General features: G+C 38.6%; 2 protein-coding genes across 3 annotated transcripts in view; one reads left to right on the forward strand and one right to left on the reverse strand.

Moving 5' to 3' along the window:
- Window positions 1–626: 626 nt before the first annotated feature.
- Window positions 627–24,562, reverse strand: greb1 (growth regulating estrogen receptor binding 1). 2 transcript variants are annotated; one of them, XM_052580979.1, is made up of 32 exons: window positions 24,416–24,562; window positions 18,389–18,548; window positions 18,189–18,293; window positions 17,874–18,050; window positions 16,984–17,166; window positions 16,306–16,428; window positions 16,029–16,160; window positions 14,601–14,723; window positions 12,454–12,576; window positions 11,904–12,089; window positions 10,561–10,911; window positions 9,946–10,074; window positions 9,760–9,861; window positions 9,466–9,663; window positions 8,357–8,537; window positions 8,089–8,272; window positions 7,856–7,992; window positions 7,414–7,762; window positions 7,175–7,290; window positions 6,347–6,552; window positions 5,038–5,513; window positions 4,854–4,956; window positions 4,255–4,410; window positions 4,001–4,140; window positions 3,717–3,869; window positions 3,367–3,571; window positions 3,116–3,278; window positions 2,759–2,980; window positions 2,536–2,671; window positions 2,222–2,422; window positions 1,348–1,486; window positions 627–1,258 (listed from the first exon to the last, which is right to left on the reverse strand). In XM_052580979.1, exons 2-32 carry the CDS (start codon window positions 18,543–18,545, stop codon window positions 1,095–1,097), a joined length of 5,520 nt encoding a protein of 1,839 aa, XP_052436939.1. In that variant the 5' UTR covers window positions 18,546–18,548; window positions 24,416–24,562; the 3' UTR covers window positions 627–1,094. The 2 variants fall into 2 exon arrangements, with proteins under 2 accessions (XP_052436939.1, XP_052436938.1); XM_052580978.1 differs by having other exon boundaries at window positions 1,348–1,513.
- A 30-nt stretch (window positions 24,563–24,592) lies between these two features.
- LOC127976520 (uncharacterized) overlaps window positions 24,593–26,255 on the forward strand; it is an 85,232-nt gene continuing 83,569 nt past the window's right edge. The window contains exon 1 of the mRNA XM_052580982.1: window positions 24,593–24,734. Within this exon, the coding sequence (XP_052436942.1) occupies window positions 24,703–24,734 (32 nt within the window). The 5' untranslated portion in view covers window positions 24,593–24,702. The remainder of the gene's footprint in view (window positions 24,735–26,255) is intronic.

Here is a 26,255-nt window from a genome sequence, read left to right on the forward strand (position 1 = left end):
CAGAGACGGCCAGAATGTACACTTGCAACACACTGTTTCCACATGCTTCAGAGAAGATGACATAAACATTCATACCGATGACAGACTGTGTGTGTGCTCTTAAGAAGCTGAGTTACATTTGAATGGCTGAATATGACAAATGGCTAGCACAAATATGCTGTATTTTAGCTCAAAGATTGAGTGTACTCAGCAACCAAACGTGGATTGATTTCCAAATGATTTATGATTGAATGATATGTAATCCTAAGAGTGACACCGATGAATTTAACTGCAAGCTGCAGTCGTGTTTGGGGATGGTGTGGGATTCCACAGAAACGTGACACATGCTGTGGTTGCAGTAAACATTTTGAGTGACACATTGATCCCTTATTAACAGAATGACGAATGGTACATGCTGTTAACTGTTACATAACATGCCTTGAGGACATGTTATGCATGATAAGCAGGATAATGCTCCCATCCTGAGTATGAGTATGATGCTGAGAAGATGTGTTGAAATGGTTGAATAGATTTATACTTTCCTTCAGGCTGTAAAAACGTGATTGTGATTGCTCTCTAGTGTTCATACAGTGGTACAGCGGAGACTGTAGAGATTTGAAATGTGTAACATAAGGACAGACATACAGTAAGACATAAGTACTTTAATGACATTACGCCCTCATCACAAAACACGCCAAACACAGCTACAAAAATACTCTTTTCTACAAAATACTTCAAATTGTTCTTTTAACACTTCATAACTGTGCATTAAGCTTACGTTAAAAGATCCGGCGGTGACAGAAAAAAACTATTAAAACACCACACCGTAAAAAATAAAAACAGAAAGGTCACAGTAAATAAATACATTTTAAACAAAGATGTGAGTAAATCTGGTTTTGATGGTGCATCTATATGTAATGCAATAATCTAATCTTATACATTTCCTGTATGATCTTAAAGAGAGAGAGAGAGAGAGAGAGAGAGAGAGAGAGAGAGAGAGAGAGAGAGAAACAACAACAACAACAACAGCAAGCAAGCAGTAGATTTACAGCACATCCAGTGCATTATATACAGAGTGTATGTTATATACAGACAGGACAGTTGTGATTGACTTGTCATATGTGTTTTCCTGTGAGGAAAAAGAGAGGCTGGTCCTCTTTGGCGTTGGCGGTCTGAAACTCATCGCTGAGACGAAACCTCCACTCCTCCTCCAGTTCCAGACGAACTACAGTCTGACGCAGAGAGCTGCGGTTAGGACCGATCACACACAGAGTGGCTCCTGGAGCAAAAAAAGAGCAAATACTTATTAAACAGAGGATCATTTTCAGACAGATAGATGGATATATTATTTATCTCCCTGGTCTTTACCTTTCAGGAACTGGAACTTTTTAAGGAATCCAGGAGTCACAAAGGAATCACAGAAGTATAAGAGGAGGCCACTGAAGAGCAGCCCAGTAGTGCTGAAGTTAACAGAGTGAGGTCTGGAGCTGACAAAACAAACAGTCACCTGGGAACAGACAACAAAACAAAAATACTATTTCATGTCAAACTATGGAGGATAGATCACACCGTGGTGATACAACAGGTAAGAACCATGATATTACCATCTAGTTCCACCAATTCAGGGCTGCAAGATTTGGGAAAACACACACACACACACACACACACACACACACACATACAGACACACAGACACACACATTGTCTCAAAACTTAATTTAACTAAAAAAATTTAATTAGTTAAATAAACTGTGACTATGATTTCAAATGCAATTTAAAAATATAATAGGGCTGCAAAATTTAGCCCAAAATCAATATGATTCTATAATAATAATAATAATAATAATATAAAAAGTATTTTTTTTACTATTGTTATATTTCACAGTAAAAAACAAACAGACAAACAATTAAGTAGAAATGTTATAATTTTATTTTACAATACATCGACAACAATTATAGTCCTAATTCTTAATTTGTCAAACATTAAACCAGCTTTTATTTAGGCAGAAAACTGCTTTAACAGCTTCACCTTTGTTGACAACAGTGGGTTTATATGCCACATTGCTTTCCCATATGCACATTTGAAGCCATCCATACCAGCACATGCACAGATGGAGTTTTGCGATTCTCTGAAACATGCAGTGCTTCTATTTAATTGCAATTGAGATTTCAACTCCAATTGTCCAAACCTACATCAGTTTACTCTGGAATGTTTTAAGGTATTAATGGTCTGTTGAAGTACCTCTGGGCCGAGGTTCAGGTAGCAGTCGACAGAGAGGACGGGGTGGCTGTAGTTTTGGGCGCTGAGGGGGAAGAGGTGATGGCTGGTGTGCTGGAGGTATTTCTCCAGCAGTAGCTGAGCTGGTGTGGCCAGGAACAGGTGCTTGCTGTCTGGAGCACAGATGTACTGAGTAGGCTGGATTGTGGTGGGGACATCAGTCATCTGTGGAGAATTTATAAGAACCATTATTATAGTAGTTGCACGGAATATGATTGATATTACAGATCTATAAAGTAAGACATCAATACAGTTTTGGATGTTGATTAGAAGCTTGCCTTGGTCTTGATGATGAAGGTCTCATATCCACCAATGGCGATCTGCTTCTTCATCACGCTGAAGCTGTTAAACCTGCAGATGAGGAGGCCTGCACTGTGGGCACGCAGGTTGAAGTCCACATCATCACATGTGAAACTATTGTGGAGAGAGTGAGATGTTAATATACTTGGACAATAATGGAGGAGGTGACAACCAAAGTAGCTGGACCTTCTAGAAACTCACCGGTTCTGGTTGTACTGCACATTCTGTGTGAGGTCCACGTTGAGTAGCAGGAAGTCGTGTAGGTGTCCACGCGAGAAGGGCTCTTTTTGCTGTCCGGCCCCACCTCCACGACTGGACCACTTCCTCATCCCGCATAAGCCATATTGAGCAATATCTGGAGAAGACTCCATGTGCTGAAGAACCTGTTTCAAGGACACATTTCTTTCTGTCCCTACGGTACCGCTGAAAAACATACATAGACAAAAAGTGATGGACCAATATTGAAATTCTGTTCCTATATTTCTTGACCAATGTCAGTCTTTTTTTGATGACTGGATACATCTAATTGTAAATAAATGAAATCACAAAATGAAGCACCTTTTTGGATCAACGTCAACACTGTTCCACATTACACAAGAATCGTCTGCGAGGATGATGAAGGGCCAGACGTCTTGTGGCCGACTGCCATGCTCCACTCTCCGGCTACGCTCTAACTCCAGGTTATGATAAGACAGCTCTTTAATCAGAAAATGAGCTGCTCCTGAGTACATGGGAGAGAAGGCAACTTTATTAAAGACCTCACTGACATCAGCATCAATAGATCAATATGATAATCTCCTGATGGTTACCTATTCCTGCTCCATTGAAGATAGTGGGTAGGACAAGCATTATATGGTTGGGCCAGTATTTCTTGTAGACGGCCATTTCATACTCTTTAATCACTAGAATGTGCAGGTGGGCGGCACCTTCCATGGCATGATACAGATTAAACAAGCCGTGCTCATGGCGACCAGTGGTGGGCGTGAATATTGGGCTTTTGATGGCATCAGGATTCTGTAAACATCAAATCTGGCGTCAGTTGTCAAGCTTATTTAAAAAGAAGACAGTAGCTGTATATTAAAACTATTCAGTGCACATATAATTTCTATCATGTACTCATGGCACATTTTGCCTCTACTAGTTGACTGCTGGTTTGTACCCAATCGGAAGTGAGGGGCAGTCTCATACTCTCCAACTGGCCTCCTGATTGGCTGAAGGAGAAGTGATGCTCCTTGGATTTGGGAATGATGAAGTAGAGCTGGATTTCCTCTCCCAGTAGAAGGTGAGAGAAGGTAAAGGCATGCAGGGTGGACTACAAAATACAGTCAGACCAAAACACACACATAATAATATAGATTAGTCTATGGATCAGAATCTCAATGGTACCAGTGACCAGATTCAAGCATTCAAGAGCGCTGTGTAATAAACTGTATTAGGGCTCACCTGATACTGCGGATTGAAACCCATATACTGGTGACACTGCTCACAATGATGGTATGTGTTGTAAGCTGCATATTTAGAGAGTTTTATCCGTGCCGTTCGCCTGTGTAGATACACATCTTCATGCCTTCTGGAGTTTCCATCTAAAGCATTAAAGAAATAAACAAACCATTTCAATTATACTAGCCTATTAAAATAGCCAGAACTACTATAGTAGGGCTCAACTAAACCCTATGTGATCGGCTTGATGGTCTCACCATTTGAATTTGGAGTGAAGTCTGGTGAGTAGACAGTGCTGATGTCCTCGTATTTAGGATCATGGATGGTGTAATCAAAGGGCATCACTTGTAAAGTGTCTGTATTGGGCCACAATGCAATGGGCTGATGATATCGCACCAAATCTTTCTCGCAGTCTGGAGAAAAAGGTATTAATCAGTTCACTGATACAGCGCTAGTGTAGCAAGACTCCTGAAGAAATGAAACTTATGAGTCCAACAGAAGACCAATATGTGCTAATTTAACTGACTGAATATTTGGTACACTTTAGACGTATCAGCTAACACTTTAGTTTGGGGAACAATTGTCATTATTAACTAAAACCTTTGGCTCAATAAATTCCTAATTGGCTGCTTATTAATAGTAAGGTAGCTTAGGTATGGGGAAGGATTACTACTATACCATTAAACTATGGCCATGCAGAATAAGGCATTAATACATGCTTTATAAGTACTAATAAACAGCCAATTTGCTAGTAATATGCAAGCTAATAAGAAACTAGCTAGCAATAAAAATTAGTGCCTAAAGTGTTAACATATGACATCATATTACAACATTTGCGATATAATATAATACTTACTGCAGTTGATGTCCTCCTCATCGTAGATGTCCACCTCCATCAGCCTGATCAGCATGCGAGAGAGAATACCCAGAAACTGCAGATATGCCCCAGTCTTCCCCACCTGGACACACATAACAAATTCCATTTGAACCTAGCAGCCAAATACTGACAGTAGCATCCAGTGTTTCAGGTGCTTGTTTACCTGAGGTGGCCCACTTAGCAGCAGCTTTCGTGGGTGGAAGTTATCGGTGCGGCCTTCAGCTCGGTTGCTGCTGTCCATGTGGTGGGGTTTGGGGACCGTCCACTGGCGATAGTAAAGCGACTGCTCGGTGCAGGTCATCATTTTGCTGAGGAGGGGTCTAAAGGAGCTGACCCACTCTACCGCAGAGTGAGGGAGGAAGGAAGTGGACTTGGGCAGGCCACTGGAATCCACTGTGGTGATGAGGTCGTAGATGGCTTTAGGCAGCAGCACCACTGGAGGGCGGCTGAGATTGCGCGCCCAGGAGCAGCTCCGCCGTAGAGGAGAGGCCTGTGTGGACGAAGAGCCGGATGAGGTGGACTTGGACTGCCGCCTCTGGTTGGGCTGCTTGTCTGGATCCAAAGGAGTCCAGTCAGACTGAGGGTGCTGAGAGCCAGCTGGGGAGGCCTGGTTACCCAGTTTAGGGAGATCGTTGTTTACTATAGACCACCAGAGAGATAAGGTCAGTGCGAGAGAAGTATGTAAGTGTGTACGACCTTTGAATTCACCAGTTTCAGGAATCTTATCTTATCCTAAATCCCAAAACAGACCTGTTTCACATGCTTTATTAGCATCAAAGCAAATTTAGGCACTCCACTCAGGATATCAGTTTTATTTATTCAGTATACCAGTTATAAACAGAAAAAAATGGTTTGAAATTGAAAGAATGATGCTACAACTCACATTTGGTCCAAGAATTACAGGCACTTTTGTAAGGCATGGTTTTAACTAACAGCCCAGTGTTACAATTAAAGGACAACTTCTGCCGACAAATAAACATGGGGCAGGTAACGTGGAGAAAGAATATACATACTTCATTAACATATACTACAGGCAATGAAACAATACAAAGCTTGTTGAAAGTTATCCTTCATTTTAATTTGAAGTCATTTTTAAACAATTACGGACATATTTTTGGAAATGTCTCCAAAGGATGAAACAGTAGTCACTCCATTTCCTCTTACTTCCTTACACGAGGTGTTGAAGGATAACAAGAAGATGCTGCATTCTCGGGAGTGAATCCTCTTCCTCCCAAAAGCTGTTTTGAAGACTGTGTTAAAACTCAGATGGCATGAGACTGAGCTGACTAATAGCTTGAGTCTTTTTCTCTGGCTGTCTGAAGGTTTGGGGCAGTTATGGTGTGCCTTCATCAAGTCAATGTTCGTCCAATTTAGTTTTTACATATACCAAATCATTTCCTATATATTTAAAATAAAAAGCTTTATTCTCAGTTTAGTCAATTCTTCATATTTTCTGGTTTTGCAATACTGACCATCCACTACAACCTCCTCATCCTCGTTGTCAGTGCTGTTGAGTTTTTCCGGGTCACTCTCAGACAGGTCACAGCGTGCGTGCGGCCCGAGCTGGGCATCTTGTTTGGTCTTCAGCAGGTACGCGGCCAACCCCAGCTCCTGCTCGAGAGTGGTGCGCTGCAGAGACCAGCAGCTGATAACACGCAGGTCACAGTACTTCAGAGACCTGAGGACAGAGGAACCACACAGGAGGCCTGAGTATAAACCATCAGAGTAAAGCTGTTGTTTTAAGAACTACTCTTTTGCTAAGACTCTATTTGACCATAGAATTTCCATGAATTTTCCATTTCTAATCATTTGTGATTATTAAATGAATGAATGATTCATTTGGATTCAGATTGATTTACTAATGAACCATTCATACTAACATACTAAATGAATGATCTCGTTTAAAAAAAAATGACATTAAAAAACTGAACTACTAAAGCTTGCAAGCATGTTTTATTATATATTATTGCTCTTTGTCAACTCTGTCAAATAACCTCTAAACTAAACTAAACTAAAACAGCACAAACTATTTGAGTAAAATTGCAACAGGTAACAATTTTTCTGAAGTTTAGCAGACCTGTGCAATTTCCCAAAACCATTATTTGGACTAACAAAGTGGGCCTTTTATAGCTTGCTAATTTAATGATTGATGAATCATTTCTAGGAAACTACTCTTAAGTAGTTTTAATTACATGAAATGCAATAAAAGCGCTGGATGCCTGTAATGTTGTCTAAAAAATAACAAACGTTTTACATCAAGCTTATTCAAGTCAACAACTTAGTTCCTGTGAGTGTTTTACCTGGGTAAAGACTCTCCAAGAGGATCCATGCCGGTTAAGATGAGGATACAAGGTAAAGCCTCCAGCTCTAGATATGTCAGAGGAGCCCAGTCTGGGTCCAAGATTTTCAGCCATACCTGGAGCCATATAAAAAGCAAAATGATCTATGATTTAGGGATATAAAGTAGAATATGGACACAAGAACAAATTTTATTTATTTTAATAAAATAAAAAAAATAAAAAAGATTAAAATGAAATACCCTCAGCTGGTCCAAGAAGTGTTTTCCTACAGTGAGAGCAGAGCATGGATCTCCCAGGATGACCTCAAACTGCTTGTGAAGGCCGAGTCTGTTGCGGACATGGCAGAGGCGCTGGTGAGCGAAGGCAGCGAGAGCTGGGGAGGGGATCCTCAGGAGTAGCATGTGACCGTGATGGCTGGGACACCGCTGGGATGTGTTGAGAAGGCACTGCACCATCTCCAGCGTCTCCACTGAGATGTGCTTCTGCAGAGCCTGTAAAGCCTGGCCGCCCGCTGTTGCCATCAGGGCCAGAGAGTAATGCTGGATCAGCACATGGGTGCGAATCACTGCACTGTGTAGTTTCGGGAACCTGAGACCACATAAAGAGATTTGTCAAGCTGCTAAAGCTTCATACAAAGAGAAGGAACAAGGCCAAAGTTTGGGATCTTTACTGAAAACAAACCTCTCTTCCAGAGCAGCAGCCATGCTCTCAAATGAACTGTCATATCGTAGCAGAGGAAGGCCACTTCCAGAGCGGGTCGTCTCCAGCAGCTCGGACACACCAAAGTACTTTGTCTTCTCGTGATAAAGATCCACATCCTAGGTGTGAAAAAACAAATTGACAAAATGTAAAATCATTAGTCATGGTTAACCGCAATGGAGCTGGTTTAAACAGTTAGTATGTGGTATTCTTACATTGTTGAATCCAGAAGGCCAGTGGATTTCATTGTAAGGGCTGATTCGTGTGTACTGAGTCTGCAAGGTGAAGGGGAATGAAGTCACGTGGAGCGTCAGGATGTTGGGAGCTTCTCGAATCTGCCTGCAGTTCAACAGACCGTCCACTAGTCCTAGACTGGAGTCTCCTCCACTGCACTGCCCACTGTCACAAGAAAAAAGACACAGAGATTGTTCCACCAACAGCCAAGCAAAGAAGAGGCTTAAAAGAGAATCATAGGAGACATACCTGCTGATGTCCCAGTGTGCGTGATCGTGCACGAGTATGAAGAGCGTGTAGGGGTTCATCTTAGATTTCTGAATGAGGCTGTTGATTTTTCCCACTGCGCTCTGGTTCAGTTTTACCACGTACTGCTCAGCCTCCTTCACCGACAGGCAGTCTTGGTCCAGTCCTAACTCCCGTAACACCCCTGCAAATACAAAGCAGGAAGTGAGATCTATCTGCAATATGTAACGGACAAGACCTTCAACTTTCTTTTAAAAAGGGAAATATGTCAAAATGGGGAACTGTGTACTGTTGGGCTATTTTTTTTAAAACAAAAAGTAGATTAATGAGTAGATTTTATATTTATCAGGGATATACTTATTATACTTAAGCATCCTTGCATTTTTCTGTCATATATTGTATATTGTATGTACTGTATTTCACGTATACTGAAAAGTTTACCATATTTTCCACACTGTAAGGCGCACCTTCAATGAATGGCCTATTTTAGAACTGTTTTCATACATTGGGCACACCGGATTATAAGGCGCATAGAATAGAAGATACTGCAGTCAAACGTTTGACTGTGTTTGCGTTATTCATCCACTGGATGGAGCTGTGCTAAAGGGAATGTCAACTAAAACTTGATCCATATATAAGGCGCTCCGGATTATAAGGCGCACTGTCGTTTTTTGAGTAAATTAAAGGCTTTCAAGTGCGCCATATAGTGCGGAAAAACGGTAAGTACACACACACACACACAAAACTATTATAACTGCGTTATAAAAACTACCTAGTCGTTTAATGAGAGTTTACTTTAAAGTTTACTTTCGTAAACTAAAATGTGGACTAAAAGTGAACAATTGTAACAGTATCAGTACAAAAACATAGTTTACAACTGTTACACTTAAAATGATACTTTTATAAACTATGTGGGACAATTTACTTCCAAGAAGTAGTACACTTACAGGTATTCTAATAGGACACTGACTTTAGTTTACTTATTTAAATTTTACTTAAGTTTTCTTGATGATATTAAAAACAAGTAGTTATCTTTATAGTTATCGTTTTTGGTGTGAATGGGACTTAAGGGTGTAGTAGAGTCTCATGGGTATTGAGTAGCAGTGCTCTACCTGAGTTCCACAGGTGAAGGACGACTTGATGAAAAGTGACCTCTGAAGGCGGAACGCAGATCAAGAACTCAACCTTGTCGAAGGAACCGAGGTCCAGGTTCTGTGTGCTGGAATCAGCGATGGCGCAAACATGCGAGAGCAGCTTCCGAGCCACGGCAAGCTGTATGGGCCGGATCTCGTGCCATTCTACATAATATTCTATTGAGAAATATGAAGTGTCAACACACCTTATGCTCAATGTATACATCTCATGAACTTCTTACTTGGATACTTCCAAGCACAAGTCAGTCTCACCCGCACACTTGGCTTTAGGACTGTCTCCTGATGGTTCTATGCTAGAATACTGGGCATTGTTCTCAGGACTGGCTTGCTCCAGCAAGGCCTCCACATCTCCATCTGATAAGTGGTATAGAAATGCACTTAAATTCTGTATGGGGAAACCACAGCAGTGAGATCCATGTATGAAACCAGAAGCCTTACCTGGACCCAGGGAACTGAAATAGGATCCTAACTCTGCTGCCATCCCAGAAGACAGTTCATGGACGATCTCTCTCACACAATCACTGGGAGAGAGGAGACTCTCAGCTAAAGCACGAGTCTGGTGCTTCCCTGTGTGATAACGTGGATATCGTAAAATTTTAATTAAATTTCAGTTTACATTTTGGATCGACATGATTATTGCACATGGTTATTAAAATTATGGGCAAAACAGATAAATACATTTTCAATGTTAAAACTTGAAAACTATAAATGTATAATATTTTGTGTAAATAAATCAAAATAAAATTTATTTTTAGCATTTTCAAAGTTAAAGTGATATAATTAAGATAGGAAATAAGTTGAATGCTATAATGTTAAGCACATTTACCAAATTTTAATGTAAAGCTTTGTTATTATTTAAAAAAAAATGATAATAATTTACAATTTAATTATACATATAACAGTGCTATTAGATAACATTGAACATGCACAAATAAATAGCTAATATGCATATCTATAATATGATACAGCCAATATGATACTGATATATTGTGCATCTATAGTCTAAAAGCATAAAAAGCATTCCTATTAGTAATACATTTATAACCCACATACCGGTCACCACCACACATGACTCTATTTCCTGGCTCCTGTTCATGCAGATGATCACCACATAATTGGTCTTGTTCAGTCTGCCTTCTACTAGTCTGTGGAAGGTGTCCTCCAGCGCTTCAGCTAGAGAGGGCGCCGTGTCCAGCACCAGAACTCCTTCCCCGCATGAGCTGGTGGCCAGTTTGGCCAGCCATGGGAGCTGAGAGGGAGTGAGGGGCTGTGCGAGGCAGGGGAGAGGAGGTGGAAACTGTGCATGCGTCTGCTGATACTGCCGGATCTCCGTCAGGTGGGACTCGCGCCAGGAACGCATGAAGATCTGCTCCAAGTCTTCCATCAGAGGAGCCTGGTCAGGTGCTTTTGAAACATCATAGGAAAATGCACTTACACATACTGTACAGACACATATAATATTAAGGAGTCATTTACAGTATATAATGTAAAATAAGAAATCACGGTTACAAAATAATAAAATATTATATTTTAGATATACGGTCCCGGGGTAGCCTCAAGGGGGGTGCTAAGAGGGTCATAAATGTATTAATTATTTATTTTTTTGTTTATATTTTTTTTATATTTAAGTTTTTTTAACAGTGTTATGGTTAAAGTTTTAAACTTCAGATTTTAAATATATTTAATGTGATAATGTTTAACACTGAATTTAAATATTTGTACTGCTTTGCTTTCCTTTCTTAAAAAAATAAAAATTCTTTATTATTTTGTTTACTGTAGTTTTAAATTGTTAGCCCGTGTTATTTTAATTACAGTAATTAATTTAATTTATTTATAATTTATAGAAAATTATAGGATTTTTTCACACTCAATTAGCTTTTATTTGTATATTTTCCATTTTTTTATTTGGTTCATTGTAGTTTAGATTTAGTAATTTTGAGCATTTTTTTCTTTTTCTATTTAGCTTTCATTTATATTTATTTCAGTTTCAGTTTATCATTTTAGTACATCAAACAAACCTTGTTACCTTGGCAACTAACTAAAATAAAACAGGAAAATGTTAATCTAATATTTAACAACACTGATGCAAGCAACTATTGTGCATAAAGCAAAGTTTAAAAAGTTAATATTATTTCATATTTTATTCAAGTGCTATTGTTTAAGTGCACTGTGACAATAAAAAGGACAGTTATTTAATTTAGGAAACAACATCTTTATGATATTTATGTGCTTTATATTTTGCTCAAACAGTACAAATTGATCTTTTTACATGGAAATATAGTCGCCTTTATATTTTAAGAAGTGACTCATCATAATCGAGTTCTCTGGCTTCAAAATGTTTACTGTTGGGCTTAAACAGACTGTGTGGAAGGTGCATGAAATACTATAGTTCTCACCGAGCTGCACTAGATAGTAGACAGTCAGCAGGATGAGCATCTCAGTGGAGATGGGCTGAATGGGAGCGGTGCCGTACTGCTCGTAGACTCGTGGGAGGTTCTGGGAATTGCGATAGCATTTCTGCAGCAGGCCACTCACCAGCACATCCCCGAGGTTCCCACACAAATGTGGCAGTGTCCCGTGTCCTACAGACAAAAACACACACACAAACACAGTCTAGCTGAACAGCTGGCCCAAGATAAAGTGGTGGGAACCGCTATCGGGTACATTTCACGTTCCACAGTAGACAAAACAGATACAACACACAGAAAACTAAAAATTGTTTACGTGTCTAGGTCGATCCTATATGTTTTTTTGTTATTTCTAAAAATCTATAAACATTTTCAATATTTAAAGCACACAAAGTGTAATTAATTTTTATTTCACAATGTAATTTAAAAAAAATATCATTACAGAAACTGGCATTATTGTAAATAGAGTCTGAAAAATGCATATCTTTGTCATTGGTGAAAAACAGATCGCAAGAACAAAACAATGTTGAGTTTTTACCTTTAAAAATGACCGGTCGTAATCCACAAGTATAGAGCAGGTGATCAGGCACTGTGACAGACTCCCCAGGAGCAAGGGGTGGCGAGGACCCAATCGACAAACACCCAGATGCCCCACTATCCGCTGAGGACAAACACATCCCCACATACATTATTAAAGCTGATATATTAGTAAGTAGCCATCCACAGTCCCTAAAAGCAATCACAATACTACATCTCTTAGTTCCGTGATTCCTAATCTGGATGCAATATTACAGTACATGTTTTGAGGCTAAAAAAGGCTTTATTGCAAGAAAAAAACTTTAATATCTAGGGATGCTCCAAACTGCTGATCAGTGATCATTTCCTTTGATTAGGACCATCACCTTCAGCTCAACCTTGCCAAGACAGAACAGCTTGTGGTTCCATCAAACCCATCTTCATCGCAATTTCCCCATCCAGCAAGGCATATCATCCATAACTCCTTCAAAAACCAAGGAGTTTTGACTTTCTCCGACTACATTGCTTAAACTGCCTGGTCCTGCAGATTTGCTTTTTTCAACATCAAGAAGATCAAGCCCTTTCTTTCGGAACATGCTGCACAACTCCTTGTTCAAGCTCTTGTTCTGTCCAGGCTGGACTATTACGATGCTCTCTTGGCAGGTCTTCCAGCCAATTCTATCAAACCTTTACAATTAATTCAGAAGCAGCAGCAAAATCAATTTTTAATGAGCTGAAAAGAATACACCTGCAAAACGAAAGAATTTGCCTGCAAAACCACCACTGGCTCTGCACCCCTTTACCAAAATTCATTACTTCTGACTTATGTGTCCTCTACAAGCTTGCTTTCTGCAAGTGAACGTTGTTTTATTGTGCCATCACAAAGAGGCTCAAAATCACTTTCACAGACTTTTAAATTAAATGTTCCCTCCTGGTGGAATGACCTGCCTGACCTTTTAGACTTGTACTCTTTTCATTTAATAACTGCTTGTTTTCTTACAAAGAAAAAAATAAACTAGTTTTTCTAAGCTTTTTGTATTCTATTCTTTTAATTTATTATTTTATTCATTCAATAAGCTAACTGAGACTTGTTATAGCACTTGTATATCATTGCTCTTTTGTTGATTTTGATTGCTTCCATTGTCCTTATTTGTAAGTCACTTTGGATAAAAGCGTCTGCTAAATGACTAAATGTAAATGATTCAATACATGGTCAAAAGCTCAAAATAACATGGTTACAAGATAAAGGTACTTTTTTTTAAATAACTCCCATCATTTGGTAACCCATAACTGTAGCTGCTGTTCAGTCTGCAAACATGTGCTGCTTTCTTTCCACTCTTTTCCGAACTATTTAAAGCAACCTGATCTGCTTTGGGTAGGAGACAGAATTGTCAAAACATGCACCTTAAAATGCAATTTAATATGCAAACATGGCAAAACTGTGCCAAAAAAAATAATAAAATAAATGAAAGAGAAACTGATATTACAGTACCTATTTCCTACAAATTAAATTACATTTATTATGAATAAAATAAATAATAATGAATACAATATAAAATATTTACATTAAAACAACAAAACAATAAATTGGCATTGGGTTGAATTTCATATCAATCTGACATTAGCAAATAAGTATGCTGGGCACAAAAGGTACCAATGGGAACCACTGTCTTAAGTAACACTTGCTATTATAAGTGCTGATGAGTCACCCATTATTTCTAAATAATGCTGCTTTTTTGAGTGTTTGCTCAGTGTTCTCCAGAGAAAATCAGAAGCACACTCTGTTCAGGTTTGATGAAAAGCAAACATATCTGTAATTATAAAGGCCTCTTTGGCAGAACGTGTGCTGCAGTCAGATCGCATCACATTTTTGGCACTCAAGATACAGGGGTGTAGAAATCCCTGGGGTTTTGGGTTATAATCTCAATTTTTTTTTTTTTCTCTCTAGCCTTAAGCCTTCTAGCCATAAGGCCTTATAATAGCGCATAATGTATTCAATCCTATATATATCAGCACTAATTGCTAATTTAATGGGGGAAAAATCTAATATGATTCCTACAAAAGTATATAATATCTAACAGTAGAATGTAAGAACAGTAAATGTAGAAGCCAAAATACTGTCTGAAATGTAGCCCAAATATTGCTGTTCACTGACATATGAGTGTCTACCTGATTTAGTGCCATTGGTTGTGCTGTTGGGTGCAGGTCTGGGGGTGACTTCTGTGGTAGCAGAGGATTCTGGGGACCATCCCTTGTGCCTCTTTTTAGGAGGCCCAGAATTCGCCATAGAGCCTTGAAAAGAAGCACAACTGTTCAACAGGATTAACAGAAAAGTTGCAGAGAACATCCATCCATCCATTCTGTTTTATAACACTGTAAAACTTAAGAGTCTTTACCAAGCTTAAAGTTAACCCTGACAAACTTTTATTTTTTCTTACTTAATTGTAAATCCCAAAACAACAGAATGTAAATACATTGCTAAATTCACATGCCATAGGAAGTGATTATTATGTTATACATTAACCAGACTGTAAATGTGAGCGCTTGTGTCCCTTGATATGCAAAGAGAAGCAGAACAGAAAGGGAGATGTGTTAAGTCCTAATGAAAACCAAAGCATCAGGAAGTCTCACATTTTATAACACAGACAGAGAGCAGGAGAGAGAAGGGAAGAGACTTTACAGCAGCACTTTATGGAGGTGATAGTCAGAGAGTGCTGAAAGAAAAGAGGGATCTTTTACAGCCCCAAATGCTGAATGATGACAGACACCAACAACAAAAGAGAAGGAAAGGGTCTAGACAATACAGCTGTCTCTTTTTAAAGCATTTCAACATTTCAAAAGGGGTGCTCTCTTTCACTGGAGGTGTGAAGTCTAGATGGGGGGATTCGTTTAGGGACAGCCCCTTAAAAATCTAGGTTTCCTTTTTCTTTGATCCAAGCTTGAAACATTAATACTGAGTTAATAGTAGGCTCTTTCGCACCGGAGTAACCTTTTCAAAGTAGAAAAGGTTGGCCAAAGTTCCAGTTTTTGGTGTTCGCACTGCAGGAACTAGGAATGGTTTTAGTTCTAGGAATTCCATTTGGGGGACTAATTTAGTTCCTGTTTCAGAGTAGGGTAGTAGTACCAGTACCAGTGGCATAAGTGTATGCTGATTGGGCAAATGGGCACAAAACACCAGCTATACGTCATTTTTTAAAAGCCATGTAAAAATATTTACTCCATGAACATGGAAAACCAATGTTTACCTGCTGTCTGCAGCATTGTGTTCTTTTCTCAGCCTTGATGATAACACTAAGTTTTTATAGGAGATTTAGTGAGAATTGTATGCTCTTTCAATTGCATAAATTGTGCGTTTACATTTAATTTCCATACGAAACCCATGACATGCAACAAAAACAACTCTGAACACAGCGTCCTCCATTCACCGGTTGTTGATGTCTGTAAATTCCACAGATTCAAACATTTTAGCAGAGAGCTTCAGAGTTCCTGCTGCCGGTGCGAACTCAACCAGGAAAACGTCCCAAGGGATAAACTGGTTCTCTGGGAACTACGTGGTGCAAAAGCTCCTAGAGACTGACTGCTGGAGGGCAGGATTACCTATTACTGTGGGCTTTCCAGGACCATTGGCCACTATTCCAGGCTGTGCTGGAGGCTGCTGGGGTCCAGGAACATGACTGCCATTGGTTAAGGGAGGGGAACCCTCAGATATATGGAGATGGGTGTTTAGATCTGTGTGATGGGGACAGGATAATCATATATCATAGATTCTATACTTGAAAAAAAAGTGAATAATCATCAGACATTCAGAGTTTAGAAACAAGATAGACAGTTAATGTCTTTTCCATCCATTCTTAACACACTGTGTGTTTCCTACCTGAATGGTTAATTGTGTTTAAGGCCGTGTGTCCTGAACTGGGAAGCAGGTCAGTGGGCCCATGTCCGGATTGTTCCTCTGGTCCAGCAGCTGCATTGCAGACTGCATGTCTCATTCGGCTGTCTGCACATAACATGAGGAACAAATCCATAAACCACAGTTTAACAATCCCTCTGCAAGCTTTGCCTGGCAAATAAATTAAGTTGAAAAAAAATAGGCCGACATTAAAAGAAATCACACTTAAGAGCCACATTACACCAGATGATATAATAACGATCATGATGAATTGAACAATATTAGTGTCCACAACACATCAACAAAAGTTATAATTTAGTTAATGAAAAACATTCTGGAGTTATGTTGCCGTTCACTTTAAATGCTCACTTTAGGTGGATTCTGACTTGGCTGTTATTTTGATTGTTCATCATTTGGAATCATTTTCTTTTGTGGAGCATATAATGCTCACTAAATATGCGCATACACTGCCAAAGCTCTTCTGCCTAATGTTGACGTGTCTCCATGGTAGCAGTGAGCTAAACTGAGTGTGCTGGCCATCTGGACTGTCAGTCTGAGAAGGCAAGAGCTGCTGAATGGGTCAGGCTGACCCAGGATGCTGAACAGGGTCAAGTTAACCTTCCTGCTAGCCGCTAGTTGTCAATATCCCACCACCGATCTTACCTATTCCTTTCCAGCAGATTGGTGGTCCCTTGACTAGAATGCCCTGTGCATTTCTGAGCAGGTGGTACTTTAAGTGCTTCTGCTTCTTAGGCTGTGTGGTGAGCTTCAGGTTGATGTGATTGGCAAACTCAGTGAAGTAGCGGAAGCCCTTCTCTCCGCAGCCCATGCAGTTCCCTGAGAAACCTAAAACAGACAAGACATCCGGTGAATATCTGCTCTCTTATATGTAAGTCTTTGAGTGCCCAGATGTTGTCTACATTCCTTGAAGACCAAGCACTCAGTTTCCATAGCCACAAACCATCACCAGGGGTGAGGGTGCTGAGCGGAGTTGAGGTCCATAGAAACCCAAATTAAAGAGCTTAAAATGTCTCTCTGACAAATGAAAATGTGGTCCCATGAGGTTAGGGTACCCTGACCCAAGAACTGGCTCTATGCTTAGGGCTTTCCCATTTCTACCTCTCTCTCTAGATCTTTTGCTCTTTTTTTGTTTCAAGAGGCTGTTGCAATACACATTATGTTCCAGAGAATCAAGCCTGGAGCCATCTTTAGATGTTTAGTATCATCAAGTAATGAAAAATCTATATTTTTAACAACACTAGTAACAACTATTTAGTAACCGCCCCAGAACAACCCACCAATCATCTAGTAATCATCCTGAATGATCTAGCAACTGTCTGTCTATCTATCAAGCTGCTTATATGAGGGTCATAGAAACCCAAATTAAAGACCCACAAATGTCTCTCTGACACATGGAAATGTGGTCTCTTGAGGTTGGGGTATCCTGACCCAAATCAGAGCTTTGCCATTTTATACTTCTCTTTCTGATTTGTATTTTTATTTTGCAATGCAGGGAATTAAAATACTGGTGCATCAGGCTCAGAGTGTCTTACCTAAAAGTGCGTTACGTCCACATTCATCAGGGAGAAAGCGCTGGTCCACTGCACACACCAGAATGTGATCAGGCATGCTGGGAGATTTCGCTCCGACGAGCAGAAACCCAGGAGGGACTTCCAAAGACTCGGTGGCCATGGATGAGAGCCGAAGGTCTTTGCCTGCCTGACAGAACCCTGAAATGCACAAGTTTGTATCAAGGCACAGTGACTTTATGACCGTACTGAATCACATGCTCTGGCTATAAATGTGCTGACTTACAGCTAAAATAGTCAATATTTATCTGTTGTTACATATGGCTCATCTGATCTCACCATCTGTAGTACAGGATCCCTCTGGCGGAGACCTCATCTGATATTGGATCGGAGGGCTGTTTGAATCGGAGCCATCCTCTTCATCATCATCCTCATCTCCTCGACCTGTAAACAATTATTTAAAATATAAGATACTCAAAACAAAAAAAAGCAATTCATACAGAAGGTGTGATACCACAGAAGGCAGAGTAAAAGCTCACCATCATGAGAGTAAGGCCTTTGCTCTGCTTCCAGGTACAGCTGAGTGAACACAGGTCTGGGCACCACTGTGTTGGAGCGCAGTGACGCCTCGATGGAGTTGTGCAGCACCTCCTCAAACCGTGTGCTCTGAAGGTGTCCTGTATATGAATTCCCCATGACCTTTAATAGAATGACGTTCATTCGTTATGAAAAATGTAAAAGGAAATGTGAATTAGCCTAATTAAAATGGCTAATTCACAAATGTTCTTCTCATGTACTTAATCTCAACAAATAAGTGATGTTTTGCACTGTATTGTAAGCATTCTCTATTAAAAGTTTATAGACGTCAAAGGTACATTATTTCTGTCAAATTTTATTACACAAATTAAATGTATAATAAATGGTAATTTTTGAAAGTAAATAAAAGTATATAAAAAGGAATATATTTGTCTGATAGTGATACTACTAAAAATGTATTAATAAAACATAAAGGTTAATTAATCATATTTCATTGTGGGGCCAATGGAAAGAAAAACAGTAATCATACTGAAAATTAACAAAATAAATTATTGCTACTACTTAGTTTTATTATTACTCTTATTTAAGGTTATCTGAGGACGTGATTTGGACAGCACACAAACATGCCACTCTGACTGTGCAGCCTGAAGTCAGCTCATATAATCTGATTTGATGTCAGTGACTCATCAGACAATCAACCTCTCTCTCCATGGTCAGTAAATATGATTACACCACAGAACAAGACCGAGCTCAAATCATTTACAACAGTTTCCCCGGAGGAAGAAAAAATAGAGGATTTTTGTAGGGTGTCCAATTTGCAACCTCATAAAGTCACCATGATCCAATGTCAGGGCGTCCTGACCCAGACTGAGAGAGAGCGAGAGAGAGAGAGCGAGCAAATGAGAATGACCTACCTCCATCAATAAACAAAGTTAGGAACTGGAAAAGGCTGTGCTCACAGGATGAATAATGCCTTTTATAGATTAACTCATTCGAACGTTGTGTGAGGAACAAACTGGAAGAAGTTACGGAAAATCAAGACATAGCTATGCCGTCATTATTATTTTAAGTTGATTCAGTTCGCAAAACTTGTTTGAGAGACTGATCTGGGATGCTTTCCCCAAAAGCATTGTAAGTCAAAGTAGATCATATAAAAGAGACAGTTGGTGCTAATGATTTATACAGTCTACTAAAAGTGTAGTCATATTAGTGAAGTTTCATTCAAACTTTGCAGGCACTGTCATTAGTGTAGTGATGCACGAAGCTTTGCTCAAATACAAGTCACTTTCAAACCAAACAGCTGTTTGTCAACAAGGCAAAATATGTGAGACCAAATTACTAACAAAATCTGCATGGGGAACTTCTTCATCCATATGCGAAACTCGCAAAATGTGTGGGTTTCTACTAGTGCGGTCAAACGATTAATCGCGATTAATCGCATCCAAAATAAAAGTTTTTGTTTACATAATATATGTGTTTGTACTGTGTATATTATGTATAAAAACACACATAGTATATATTTAGGAAATATGTAAAATATTTAAAAAAATATGTAATATTTTAAATATTTAATAAAATATTTTTCTGAAATATATACATATGTGTGTGTATTTATATAGGCTATACATGATAAATACACACAGCACACACACATATACTATGTAAACGAAAACTTTTATTTTGGATGTGATTAATTGCGATTAATCGTTTGACAGCTCCAGTTTCTACAGAATCGATTGGATTTTGTCTGAAATTTTGCAGAGTAACAGTAAATGTGGTTTACTATGAACTCAGTTCACAGATTTGATTCAATCACAATGGTTAACAGCTCACAGGAAGAGATTATCAGTAAATAATACATTGGATTAGATGGCTTTGGTCCCGATTCATTGCAACTGCATAAAAAAGGACAACCAGCAAAGGCTTCACAATATGTTTTTTGTGTTCCGATAAAGAAAGAAAGTCTTACAGGTTTGAAACAGCACAAGTGAAGAAAGAATTTCCAAATTTGGAAGAACTATTCCTTTAACGTCTGCTTTTATTTTATATGTAGGTAAAGAACACCCAACCGTGTGAATGGCAGCACACTGAAGCCACTAATGATAAAAAAGCTCTAGGGCACCTTGGACATAATCCTCTCTCTTTTAAATGCTCTCTGCCATATGCTACTTCTCTGAGCCCCAACGCTCGTCCCACACACTGGGAAATTAACAACACGGTAACACCCTAAAACAATGACGAAGACCAGCAACATGTCATATAAACATCAACCATTACCACCAATAAAACTTTTATAACCAGAAAGGGAAATTCACGTGCTCTCATAATATTGCTAGCCAGAATCTCTGGGGTCCCATGGCAAAACAACAACCTTTTTTGATTTTTTTGGGGATTTTGAGCTTGGCAGGAGCCCTGCCATGACCCAAAACATTAGCATTTTGTGCTGAGGGGGAGAATAGGCAGTTAAATAAACAAATGCTAACACAGACAGGCTCTGCAGATAGTCAAGGAGATAAAAGAGCAAGACGTGATAGCAGCGAGGATGTTCAGCAGCCCCATCCTCCCAAACAGAGCTTCCTTACAGGGAGGTGATGAGGTCTTTCATCTTTCCCGGACTCCCCCCCGGGATAACATCACCCAACTTTTATGTCTCTGTTTATGTCCTTCTCTCTTACAATCCCATGATCTCTCTCTCTGTCTGTCTGTCTTACCTACCTACACATCTTTTTTACCCCCTTTACGCTACACTTCAAATGTGGAAAGCTAGAAAATATCACAACTGTGACACATTTGTCCCCTCTATTTTACGTCACATTGCTCCACCAAATGCCAATAGGTTTACTGACCTAAGAAAAGCCAACAACTGGACATCAAAAATTGACAGTAAAAATATTCATTATGTTACAAAAGGTTTCTATTTTAAATAAATACTGTTCTTTTGATCCTTCTACTGATCAAAGAATCCTGAAAACACTGTTTCACAGTTTAGAAAAATATTAACTGTTTTTAACATTGATAATAATGATAATGTTTCTTGAGCACCAAATCAGCAAATTGGAATGATTTCTGAAGGATCATGCAACACTTAAGACCAAGGAAAATTCAGCTTTGCCATCACAGGAATAAATTACAGTTTAACATATATTAAAACACAAAGCCGTTATTTTATTTTGTAATAATATCTCAGAATATTACAGTTTTTACTATGATATTACTATTACCGTACACAATTATTACTTTGATCAAATAAATGCAGGATTGGTTAGCATAAAACACTTTAAAATATTAATAAATAAAAATATTACTGACGCCATATTATTAATGGTATTGTATAAAAACATATATAATTTTATTTACTATTTTAACTGTATTTTGCTGAAAATATTACTCAAATTTTCTTAAAGGTCCAAAATTTCACTTTTTAACAACCACAAAGTCTTCTTCAGAATACTACAGTTCTACTAGGTGAAGAGATACACATAAAAATACAGACATTTGGACAGACTCTCTATATAGATGGGTATCTGAAGCTTTGAAAGAGAAAGAAAGTGCTACTTTCACTATTTTTCCTTCTCTAAAGAGGATGGAAGAAGGGGGTGGATGGCTTTAAAGACTTTTAGCTTTGGGAGTTGTATGTGTAAGTGGGGGCTGGGGTCATTCCACGCTCCTCACATACAATAAAACCGAGCAGACGACCAGAAGAAGAGCTGGAAATGAGAGAGGAAACTTATTGTTGAGCAGGGAGTGGGTGACACAGCAGGTCTGTGCTTCGCCTCTGCCCGACTGCGTCTCAACTGGCGCACACACACACACACACACACACACACACACACACACACACACACACTTCTACGTGAAGCCTGCCGCATAGCAACAGGCCAAAGGTCAGGGCTGGCAAACAATGTTTGGGCAGTGCTTTGATGTGCTCAGGCATGGTCCAGCTAGAGGCTCAATGGACACAAAGAGGCTGAGAAGGGCAGTCAGATAGCACTGCTCCATTCTTCTCATCACCTTTAGCCTCTGACCTCTGCACTCCTGCGAGAGATCACATTTCAAGGATGGCCAGTTGCATTCAGACAGGTCTTTTTGTCCAATCTTAAGGATACTGCGGGAATAATTTGTTCATTTTCAGCAGGAGCAGGCATATAATTTGTGAATAAAAATGAAGATAACATCTCAAAGCATAGTGATGTGTCACATTCACAGACCACCTGTCCTAAATAAGCCACACTTCCACCAGTTCTGCAAAGTCAACTGCGTCAACTGTGATATGTGCAGAAAATACCACTCTGGCTCTGAACATTGTGAACATTGCTTCACAGAGCCCAAACATCCTCTATTATAAAAAACTAAGCTGTCTAGTGTCTTAATAACAGATATAAGTCATCTCTTGACAGCTGAAGTAAGTGGTCCGTTCTGAGTTTCAAGATGCCCTTTGTTCAGATCAACACCTGAGGCTCTTGTTACCGATTTCTATAATTACTACTTCAGTTTGACAAATAGTTTGGACTTTTGGAGCCTGAAAAGGCTTTTGTTTTCTTGTGACAGGACTTGTGAGGAATAAAGGCTATCTCCTAGGTTGTTTTCTTCTCTGTGGTTTTTGGCTTTTGAAACACACTCTCATGGTAATTCGTAACTTTGGTGAAATGGTGGCTAATTCGAATGAGTGTGTAAGATCTCATTAGTGCGTTTTGTATGATTACACCCCACTGACAGATTAGGGGTGGACATTCATTGCATTTTTATATTAAATCCATACGAAATCTTAATGCTTTTTTTGCTTTCTCAAGTTATCGAGTTGGATTTTGTGGAACACTACAAAGAGGATCAACATAACACTGAATCAACAAACAGGCTAACTAATACATGCTAACTAATAGACATGCTACCTGTTCTACTTGAATAAATTTTCTAAAAGCACAATACAACTGCATCATTACTAAAGAATAATTTAATGCAGTATATAAGAAGATTCAGACAAATGTGAGGGAGTAACAGTAATTTTTCCTAATGTAAGCACACTTGATTTGCAGTTTCAGCTCTCAAACTTTACTGCACCGTAAGTTTTAAATTTCTCTCATTAATATTGTTACACTTTTGCTACATGGATATTAGTAAAAGTTAGTTTTTTATTTTTTAGATGCACACAATCACATGGGGCAAAATGTTGTTCTAGTATCTTAATGTTTTTTTTTTTTTTTTTTCTACTATGCACTATACTTTTTATTTAAATCGGTATTGTAAAGCAAATGGTGGTGCTTTTACAGCCAAATTTTTAGGAAACTCATTGCAGCAAGCAGCAGTGTTTGTCCTTGAGAGAAGAGATAAAATGTTTGCTTTGTCTACAGTTTGAAATTGAGGGAAACCCAAAAAATCTGAGTTTACATTACAAACTTTCATACTCTTTCACATTATGAACAGAGTATACTTCTTATAAATGGGATAAGAATAGGAAGACATACACAATTCTTTTAGCCGCTATTTGTAATTGTATTAGACAAAAAGCTTTTATTTAAATAATCATTCATTAAAAAAAAAAAAGTTTAGAAAGAGCCCTGCAGTCAGATATAAATTGAATCACATTATGGACAACATTATTGTGCAACAGGTTAGCACTGTCAGCATGTAATATGATAAACAGAATGAAAAATTTAATACAATCCTCTACAGTATGGCCATTAACTCTTCAAAACATTTACAGTGCCTATTAATTACAATACATTTGTAAAACATTGTAGTTGTTTTCTCTTTGTATTTCATAAGTATGCATTTAAATGGTCGAGATGTTGACTTAAAATTATAAAATTTTTAAATCAGAAAGTTACATTAGTTGTAAGTGTGGAAGTTAGAGAGATTGCTTTTATCGAAAAGCCTTTAAAGGTCTTTAAAACATACAGTCATAGTTTTCGTAGGAGATGTGCTGAGATCAGAGAACATCAGGATGGAAACAGCAGACTTTCCTATATATTTGTATTCAGTATACTATAGATCAAGTCATGCAATTACACTAAATGCAAGCACGATCTTACCTTTAATTCACTAGGAATGCACTCAGATATTCCAGGGGAAATTGACTGGGATCGGGCTGTTCATAAACATATCTCCGAGATGCGCGCGCACGAGCAGTCAGCCCTGCTGTGAAAATGCCGCTGGCCGCGTGTGAGGGTTTGTTACAGAGAACAGGACACCCCTCTCTCCTGATGTGTTGGAATCGCCCCTTTATCCTCTGCCCTGTGATCTCACCCCTTATGTCTGTGTAGAGATGGTATCGCCCAACTTCACCGTTTGAGTGGCGTTGGAAAGGTTTTGGGAGTTTATGGAAACTGTCAGATGTGTTTTATACACCAGGTAACGTTAAGTTTATACTTTTTATCACAAATAATAAATACACAGGTCACAAATGCCTTGCGTCAGTACTGTTACTGAAGTAAAACCATGGTCAAAATAAAAACAAAATAAGTGACAATATTGTGACATTTGCTGCGCTTTTCTAGTATTTTTTTTTAGAAAACAACTCTCTCTCTCTCTCTCTCTCTCTCTCACACACACACACACGCACACACACACGCACACACACAAATAAGTGACAATATAGTGGTATTTGCTGCGTTTTTCTGGTATTTATTTTTTAGAAAACAACACACACACACTAACGTTATATACTTTACATATATAGTGGTCTCAGAGTTTTTCATTAACCTTATAAACAGTAACAAGTGTATGAATATGTAATTTATCGAAATATTGACGTACAAGCACGTATTCAAACATAAGTGTATCCACCAACTATTTATCACCATCTGCTGGACAAAGACAGTCACAACACAATTTGTGTTCAGAGTTTATTTCTTTTCTTTTGTAGCCTACTATTTTCCCAATTCAAACATAGGTCCCATTGAATAACTGAGACTATATCATTAGCACTTTACAAGATAGTTGTTTATTAAAATTAGTTAACACTAGGTAACATGACGTAATATTAAACACATTTTTTTCACAATTTTTTAATGTTATATATATATAAAAAGCATGTAAGTATAAATAATTATTCAGTTACAACAAAATTTGTGTTTGGGAGATTGGCCAATGTTTTTTTTTTTTTTTTTATCTTTTATCTTTTCCGAACTTCCAAGCTTCCACTATGTAACTGAGACTACATAGTAAAAATGGTCTAATGGAAAGATATACGTGAAAGAATAATCATGTGTTGTTTTTATTTTATTAATCTGGATTGTGATATTGCTGATGTAATAATCACATGCTAATATACACATGTAGTGAAATGCACCTCAGCATGTGAAACAACCCTGTAAGAAAATAATTGTACTAAAATGTAATTTTAAGTTGGTTGCCATAAGCCATATATAACTATAGCATTATTCATAACAAACTGAGATATACTGATTGTCTGTAGATTATTAGATTCTGACCAATTAATCAGGAAGTCAAGTAATCTTGAGGCACATCACATTCCTGAACAATGAGTTTCATGCAATTTCACAATTCAGGGCTGCATTTCTTGCTTTAATGCTGAGATGTGAAACATGCAAACTCAAGATTAAACAATGTGTTGTTTTTGAAATCTCTAAAGAGTTGCTCTAACGTAACCCTTCACAGAATATGGAGGCCTGTATGAAGATAATGACTTCTCTCATATGTTCCCTCTTCGTCCGGTGACAGAATTATTAAATTGACATGAGCATATCACGTAACTGCCAGCCATCGTGTGCTGCCGCCACCAAATGTTCATTTCTCATTTTTCCCCACAAGTCCCCGTCTTTGGCAATCTGTCATCCTGACGGCTTCTTATTCCCCCACTAAGTGCCCACAGGCGAATGTGACGCTCATTGGTGACAAGAGCATTTTAGG

Source organism: Carassius gibelio, chromosome B17 (assembly GCF_023724105.1).
Source record: "Carassius gibelio isolate Cgi1373 ecotype wild population from Czech Republic chromosome B17, carGib1.2-hapl.c, whole genome shotgun sequence".
NCBI classification, from domain to species: domain Eukaryota; kingdom Metazoa; phylum Chordata; class Actinopteri; order Cypriniformes; family Cyprinidae; genus Carassius; species Carassius gibelio.

Coding starts and splice junctions, on each gene's coding strand:
- greb1 (XM_052580978.1), bottom strand. CDS start 18,545: ATGGGGAATTCATATACAGGACACCTTCAGAGCACACGGTTTGAGGAG. Junction 2,981..3,115: donor GTTGACGTTGATCCAAAAAG/GTGCTTCATTTT, acceptor TATGTTTTTCAG/CGGTACCGTAGGGACAGAAA. Junction 2,423..2,535: donor CCTTCATCATCAAGACCAAG/GCAAGCTTCTAA, acceptor AATTCTCCACAG/ATGACTGATGTCCCCACCAC.